The sequence below is a fragment of the Poecilia reticulata genome, linkage group LG8 (assembly GCF_000633615.1).
Source record: "Poecilia reticulata strain Guanapo linkage group LG8, Guppy_female_1.0+MT, whole genome shotgun sequence".
Taxonomy (NCBI): Eukaryota; Metazoa; Chordata; class Actinopteri; order Cyprinodontiformes; family Poeciliidae; genus Poecilia; species Poecilia reticulata.
Window position 1 is genome coordinate 27,440,927 of NC_024338.1, and position 7,714 is coordinate 27,448,640.

At 48.4% G+C, this 7,714-nt stretch overlaps 2 protein-coding genes across 2 annotated transcripts in view; one reads left to right on the forward strand and one right to left on the reverse strand.

The window, feature by feature from the left end:
• Positions 1–3,183, forward strand: part of med15 (mediator complex subunit 15) — a 13,013-nt gene extending 9,830 nt beyond the window's left edge. The window contains exons 14-18 of the mRNA XM_008417145.2: positions 389–455; positions 1,097–1,254; positions 1,323–1,489; positions 2,610–2,708; positions 2,806–3,183. Of these exons, the coding sequence (XP_008415367.1) occupies positions 389–455; positions 1,097–1,254; positions 1,323–1,489; positions 2,610–2,708; positions 2,806–2,942 (628 nt within the window). The 3' untranslated portion in view covers positions 2,943–3,183. The remainder of the gene's footprint in view (positions 1–388; positions 456–1,096; positions 1,255–1,322; positions 1,490–2,609; positions 2,709–2,805) is intronic.
• Positions 3,184–3,548: 365 nt separating this feature from the next.
• On the reverse strand, positions 3,549–7,027 carry thoc6 (THO complex 6). The gene is made up of 13 exons (XM_008417144.2): positions 6,896–7,027; positions 5,964–6,055; positions 5,819–5,883; positions 5,337–5,440; positions 5,036–5,073; positions 4,917–4,965; positions 4,758–4,829; positions 4,579–4,681; positions 4,450–4,499; positions 4,312–4,374; positions 4,127–4,237; positions 3,873–4,001; positions 3,549–3,791 (listed from the first exon to the last, which is right to left on the reverse strand). Exons 1-13 carry the CDS (start codon positions 6,908–6,910, stop codon positions 3,711–3,713), a joined length of 972 nt encoding a protein of 323 aa, XP_008415366.1. The 5' UTR covers positions 6,911–7,027; the 3' UTR covers positions 3,549–3,710.
• Positions 7,028–7,714: the final 687 nt, after the last annotated feature.

The following is a 7,714-nucleotide window of genomic DNA, read 5'->3' on the forward strand; positions in this document are numbered from 1 at the left end:
GGAGCCGGAGCCCTGGTTGGAGCCGGAGCTCTGGCCGGAACCGGAGCCGGAGCCCTGGTTGGAGCCGGAGCTCTGGCCGGAACCGGAGCCGGAGCTCTGGCCGGAGCCGCCATCTTTCCCGCCTTGGCGTCCTGCTTTGATTTGACAACAGCACAAAATGGCCAGAATAGATCAAAATGATAGTATTTAATCTCTGTTTCTCTTAAATCTGAATTATTTATTTTACTGAAGTTTTACACCATTTTATTTGATGGCGTAATGAAACCAGGCAGTCGGAATGAGCGCCATGTCCGGTCTGGAGCTGGACAGGAGCAGCTTGCAGGTGAAGCAGTGCAGCAGCTGAGAGACTCTGGCTCACCTGCAGCTACTTTGTTCTTCTGACCTGCAGGTGTCCCCTGAAGACGCTGCAGAAATGCGAAATCGCTTTGGAGAAGCTGAAGAACGACATGGCCGTGGTAAGAAGAGCTCAACTTTCTGCTTCAGCTGTTCAACTGTTACTTTAGCATCTCATCACGTCCACATGATGAGGAAAGCAGGAGGTCCTGTGGCGGAACTTTTATTTTCATTTAATATATTAAGGCTTTTCAACATAATCCCTTCTTTTGATTATAATAAAATATTCAATATTTTTTTATTAATCACATAAAATGTCGGTTTATTCTGGCAGTTCTTGTGGTTTTTTCCTTTGGTTATTTTCTAAGAAACTTTAATTTCTTGTCATTACACCAACTTCAGGAGCAAAGAGGATTTTTACTGGCAGATTATCAGAAATAACATTTAAATAAATTATTTTAACTTGTATTTGAAAAACGTTTAAGATTAAAATATTTGTTATTAAACTAATTTTAGTTTTGCATGTTTTTCCTCATCCTCTCTCCCCCACAGCGCCCCCTAGCGGCCTGTAGAAACACTGCTGAAGCCAGTAACTCCGTGTTGTTCCCAGAGACGTTGACTCTTCACTGATTATTGTTTAGAATCATAAAAATCCTCTGAGTTTCAGCGTTTGCTAAAGCAAAGTTTCTCCTCTGACTCGTCCCGTCAGTGTTTCTGTCTTAATGGCGGTTCTCGGTTCTGACAGGATTCCCGTCTGTTTCAGCCGACGCCGCCCCCCCCTCCGGTTCCCACCAAGCAGCAGTATCTGTGCCAGCCGCTGCTGGACGCCGTCATGGCCAACATCCGCTCCCCGGTCTTCAACCACTCCCTGTACCGGACCTTCGCCCCCGCCATGAGCGCCATCCACGAGCCGCCCATCACGTAGGCCCCGCCCCAGCGCTCCACGCCGCTTCGCCTCGCCCCGTCTGACCCCCTTCTCTGTTCCCCAGGGGGCCCAACGTCTGCGGGAGGAAGAGGAAGCACGAGGAAGACGAGCGGCAGACCATCCCCAACATCCTGCAAGGGGAGGTCGCGCGCCTCGATGTCAAGTTCCTGGTCAACCTGGACCCGGCCTTCTGCAGCAACAACGGCACCGTGCACCTCATCTGCAAGCTGGGTGAGACGCTGTGATTGGCTGATGGATCCTCTGATTTAGCTCCAATCATTACTACTATTGATTAGACTTGTGAGAAACGGAGAATTAAATGATAAACTAGAATGTCTGCAGCTCAAATCTGAGCTCAGGAAGTAGACATTTACCTGACGATGATCAGGAGGAGACCTAACAAACCAGCATGCTAACCGGGGAGTTAAAAGCTCTCCGTGCTCAGCGTCAGTTTCACTTTCCTCCACATAAATCAGGCTGAACTGCAGAACCGTAGCCGTCGGCGGGATCAGCCTGCAAGATCTTTATTCCGATTTCCGACCTAAAGACGTTCCAGTCATGTCGGTAGCTCTGATCCGATCTTCCTGCTGTGAGTTCAGACTGATCTGATTCACTCACGTCGGCTGCAATCAATAACTGATGATATTCAGCATGTTGAATATTCAGCATGTCGTCCCAGAGGACCAAGGACAACGCAGCCTGGTGAATGTGGCGTTCAGCCAATCAGAAAGCAAAGCACTGGGAACATGGAGGGGAACCTAAAACAACCACCATGGGGCTGCAGAAAGTTCAGTGGACGTCGTAAAAAAGAAATAAATCTACAAAATAGCTTCACTGCTTTTGTCTTGTCAGCCATGTTTGTTTACTCTGGACTCTCGTTTGATCTCGAGAGATTTTGTGAGATTTCCCATCTGATATATTATAAACCTGTCAGCCGTTTTATTTTTTATGTGTGATCAAAGACCGACTTTCTAAACCAGGCTTCAGCAGCAGGACGTTATTCGGTCCATTAGTTCTCTCAACAGTTTGATTCTTAAGTAATTGACGCTGAAGCTAACGCTACGCATTAGCTCAGTGGAATAGAGACGTTCTCTGTCCTTTGGCTCAGGCACTGAATAAAAACAATGGAGGAAAGTTTAGAGGAAGTGGTTTCAGGTTTAACGTGACCAGCTGTAACTCCAAGGCACCGCCCATATAAGGAAGTGCTTCCTGCTGTTTGTTTCACCAGAAATGCTGCAGGATATCAGATTTGATCGTTTCCTACCATGATGATTTGCTGTAGTCGTCGGGTTTTCTGAGACCATCAGCTCCAGTTCTGGTTTCCTCACCTTGTTGCTCTTTTTGTCCCCAGACGATAAAAACCTGCCCAGCGTTCCTCCGCTGCAGCTCAGCGTTCCTGCAGACTACCCGGATCAGAGTCCGCACTGGGCCGACGACGGAGACCAGTACGGTGAGGAAACGGGACTCCAGCGTCCTGACGGGTTTATTTCTCCAGGACTGAATCTGCTGCGCCTCTGAAGCGTCTAAATGTCTCTGCTGTGTCTCAGGTGCCAACGGCTTCCTGCAGACGGTCCACAGGAACATGACGTCCAAACTGCTGCAGCTTCCTGACAAACACTCGGTGACGGAGCTGCTCAACACCTGGGCCCAGAGCGTCCGGCAGGCCTGCCTGTCTGCCGCCTGAAGCCCCGCCCACTGCTCGGAGCTCCGCCCACTCAGCCACCACAGTATCTCACTACATTCAGGTCCGGTTCAAACCTTACCGGATTAAATGAACTGCTGCTCACCTGGTTACCTGGCGACCAATCAGCCGCCAGCCCTGAATGCATCACACTTTAGTTTTTCTGTCAATGTTTGAAACCCGGCAACAAATAAAGATTTATCTGCTGTTTTTATAAATAAAATCCATTTCATCATGAACTGCAGTCACTTCTCTGGTTTCTTTAATAAAGTTTTTACACCCCTGTTAAAGAGCCAGGATGTGAAAATATATCCAGTAAACATTCAGCTGAGGTCAGAGTTCAAGCTCAGGTTGCTTAAAGGTATCAGTCAGGGCAAGTCTGAGTTGATCAGTTTTCTATGAAGGGGTTAATTAATTTCTCTTGTTTGAAACTGATTAGTTTTGATAAACTTAGTTTCTCATTCTTGGTTCTTTACTGATACATTAAAATAAAGTGATTAAATGCGTTTCTCATTTAACTTCAGTATTTGACATGTTTTCTATATTCTGATCACCTTTTTTTCTTAGTCTGGTTCCAAAATGGTGTCATAAAGACGGAGCTCAGAAAAGTTCACTTTTTAAAAACATTTATTTCCTGCCTAAAATCTAAAAGGAGCAAATTTAACAGGTTCTGGATGCGTTAACGGGTCACAGCGGACTGCAAGTGTAACAAAGACTGGATTTTATTTGGAGTTCGTCCTGGTTCTGGATCCGATCCGATCCTGGTTCTGGTCAAAAGCTGAGGGAGAAGGCTCTGTAGGACAGGTTGGTGAAGACGTCAATCTTGCTGCTGCCGCCGCCGACCGTCAGCACCTGGAACACCAACACACCTGTCACCAGGCCCCGCCCCTCACTCTTAGCCCCGCCCCCTCCGCGGTGCGTTCAGGGTCTCACCCGGTGCTCAGAGCTCTTTGTGTTCAGCTTCAGCGTGTTGAGGCTCGGTGGCGTGCACGGGATCTGACCTTTGACCTCTCCTCCCAGAAGGCAGTGGGAGACGAAGGCACCGTCGCCCACAGCGAGTATCTGCACACACGCACGCACGCGCACACACACACACACACACACACACACACACGCACACACACACACGCAGAGTGAGGCTGCAGCGCGGCCTCCGGCCTGCGGGGGCGCTGTGTGTGTCTCCTCACCATGTCCTGGTGGAAGGCGGCCCGGCGCTGGCAGCCGCTCAACGGGAACACCGAGGTCGGCGACAGCGAGCGCAGATGCCACAGGGACAGAGACGGGCCGCCGCCGCACAGCTGCGTCGCCATAGCAACCGGTCAGTAACATGAAACCACGTCTGGGTCTGCAGCTTCATCGCATGACCTCTTACCATCCAATCAGAGTCCGTGGTCAGGCAGCTGATCCACTTCCCGTGCTGAGGCCTGGCGCAGCTCTGAAACGAGAGGTCAAAGGTCAGCAGCTCTGAAAGAAGAGGTCAAAGGTCAGCTGGTCAAAGCTCAGAGCTCACCTCGTACTTATGAACCTCGATGCAGTGGACGCTCTGCCCCGTCCTGCAGTCTGAACGACACACCATCATCATCATCATCATCATCATCATCATCAGAACGGCCACGCGGCGGCGGCGCCCGCTGCTCACCCCACATCCTCACGGCGCCGTCCTCGCTGCCAGACAGAAGCTCCGCCTCCCGCTCACGTATGCACACGCAGTGCACGTAATCCGTGTGACCCTGCAGGGTTGCCTGAAGGGGTCAGAGGTCAGAGGTCAGTCACATGACCAGACATCAGCTGCAGAAGAGGACGAAGAAGAAGAAGCACCTTGAAGGCGCCGTGCTCCAGGTCCAGGATGTGGACGTTGTTGTCCCCCGCTCCGATCGCCAGGCTGTCGTCCTGGAAACACATCATCATCATCATCATCATCATCATCATCAAAAAGGTACAGCCAGTCAGAGGTCAGAGGTCAGTGTGTGCTCTCACTCGAGGGTTGATGGCCATGGAGTTGATCTCTGGAATCTCCAGACTGGACCTGAAGGCAGCAGAGACATGAGACAGGAAGTGGAGAACAGACAGACAGGAAGTTGAGGACTCGTCCTCACTTGTAGTTCGGCCTCTTCGTCCACAGCGGCTTCACGTTCTGATGAGACACAAAGGTCATCACTTAACCCTTGACCTTCCAGCTGTTAACAGCCATAATCAGACATTTCCTAAAAACCACCTGCAGATTTTGAACCACCTGAAACGCGTACGGTCATTGAACGCACCGCGTTCTGCTCTGTTGGTTTCTTTCTGGTGGGAGTTTCACCACTTTCACCTCACTGACATGTTGAACTGATTTTTACTTTCTGCAGCAGGTGGGGTGAATCTGTGCTGATTTTTGGCTCTGATGGCTTTCCGTACCTTCTTGATGAGTTCGGTCCAGTTCCAGGCGCTGACCTCGCCGTTCCCTGCGCTCAGCAGGACGGAGTCGGTGGACAGCAGACTGAAGACGGGACCTTCATGAGCTGCAGAGGACAGGCAGGATTCAGAGACTCACCAGAACTGGACCAGAACCGGACCAGAACCGGACCAAACTTCTACTTTATGCTATAAAACATTCTTTTTAATTCATCCGGGGAAAAAAACTAAAAGTTTGGTGAAAATGACATTTTTTGTTGTTGCTTGATTAAAAATTTTCCAAGTTGATTTGTACCTGTTGACTTGTTTTAATAACACTGTAAAAACTCTAATATCGCAGATTTTTGTTGCATAAAACAATAATCTGCAGGTTTTCTACTTTAAAAAGTTATTTTCTGTGTTTATCTTGACTCAGGTGAGGCTACAGGTGAGATTTGACTAATTTTTCATAAATCAAGCACGCCGCTCAGTCCGGCAGGCCTCACCTGTGAACGTCAGAACAGGCTTCTGATTGGCCGCCGTGGCGTCTGGACTGAGAGCCGCAGCCAGGCTGAAAACACAGCGTGGTGACAGGTGTGAGCTGCATGCTGAGGACAGGTGAGGGAGGTGGGTGCGTTTGTTTCGTCTCACCTGAACAGGGCGATCTCTCCGTAGTTGTTCCCAGCCGCCAGGAAGCGGCCGCAGGGAGAAAAGCTTTGGGAGAAAACCGACATGTGGAGGAGCTGCAGACAGAGAAGATGCCATGGCGACGAGTCGTTGGTTAAAGCCAGTTGGAGAGGATCAAAAGTTACTATGGTAACCTTAAAACGTTGCTTCGGTGAAAACTTTCAGGAAATGATTAAAAACAAACATATTTATGAATCTGATATCTCAGTCAGCTTTTCTGGATAACCCTGAACCTCCTCAGAACCAGAAAATGGTGTCTTCAGTCAGAGGCTCCTACATATTCGCTGTGACGCAGACTGCTACAGGAGATTCTTGCTGCTCAGAGCCGTCATCATCTACAACAGCTCTGATGGGAGTAAAGCAGCATTTACTTTCCCTCTGGGGGAGCAATAAAGTACGAAAGGCCCATCTTAAAGCGCGCATGCTCAGTTTTAACTTGGCTCTAATGAGCCCCTGCAGAAACAATGACACGGGAGGTGGTGACCTCTGACCCAATTCAAACTATTTCCTGTTTAAAACAAACTCTAAACTGATCCAGAGTCAGCCCGAATTAAACGCCACACCGAACCGAACCTGATCATCTTTCTAATGTTTCATTTCATATCTGCACTTTTAATTAATAAGGAAACAAATTTTATTTTTGCTTAATTTAAAACTGACTCCTGTTCTTCGTGAAGAATAAAACTTATGCGCCCGAAAAAGGAGAAAATCAACAGAAATTTTTACTATTAACCTTTTAGGTTCTCAGCTCGTTAAAGAAAGAATTTCAAAATATTTTAATGCTGCTTCTAAAATACGATGAACAGAAACAGCGCAGCAGGTTTTTAGCGTTTCCGTCCCTGAACTTCCAGAGATCCACGGAAGCCCGGAGGAATATTGACTGAAGCAAAGTTCACCTCTACGGGTCCCATCCCGGCCTCTGGATAATCCTGGTTCTGGAAAAACAAAGAACTCAGGAACAAGCAGGAACCCAAACGGAGCCACAGGAGGGAAACACACGGCCTGGACGCTGGAATATGACGTCAGCGCCACAACACGGCATTCTGGGACATGTAGTCCAGCAGCGGCCAGGAGGAGCTCAGAAACTCAGAACCCAAAGTGGAACCAGAACTTTACGTATGTTTGAGGCGTACTGGTATTTGTGTGTGTGTGTGTGTGTGTGTGTGTGTGTGTGTGTGTGTGTGTGTGTGTGTGTGTGTGTGTGTGTGTGTGTGTGTGTGTTTATGCAAAGGGTCAACTCATCCAATTTTGGACGTCAGAAGTTGAGAACTACCTGAAATTTACGTGAAGATTTAATACGGTTTGAAATATGCGCTTCCTGCAGCAGCTCAGGGGTTTGTTGTTGTTGTTGTTGCTGCTGTTGTTGCTGCTGTTGTTGTTGTTGTTTTTGTTGCTGTTGTTGCTGCTGTTGTTGTTGTTGCTGCTGCTGTTGTTGCTGTTGTTGTTGTTGTTGTTGCTGCTGTTGTTGCTGCTGTTGTTGTTGTTGTTGTTGTTGCTGTTGTTGCTGCTGTTGTTGTTGTTGCTGCTGCTGTTGCTGCTGTTGTTGTTGTTGTTGTTGCTGCTGTTGTTGTTGTTGTTGCTGCTGCTGCTGTTGTTGTTGTTGTTGTTGTTGTTGCTGTTGCTCCTGCTGCTGTTGTTGTGTTTTTAGATTGTTCTATGAGTTGTTTTCTCTTTTCTTTGTGTATGTTGTTTTCCCATCATTTGTGTTATTTCCT

What these genes read in the sequence shown, in the direction of transcription:
- thoc6 (XM_008417144.2), bottom strand. An exon ending in TGGAGCACGGCGCCTTCAAG is followed by an intron (nt 4,682 to 4,757) that starts GTGCTTCTTCTT and finishes TGACCCCTTCAG; the next exon opens with GCAACCCTGCAGGGTCACAC. An exon ending in TCGAGGTTCATAAGTACGAG is followed by an intron (nt 4,375 to 4,449) that starts GTGAGCTCTGAG and finishes CTCTCGTTTCAG; the next exon opens with AGCTGCGCCAGGCCTCAGCA.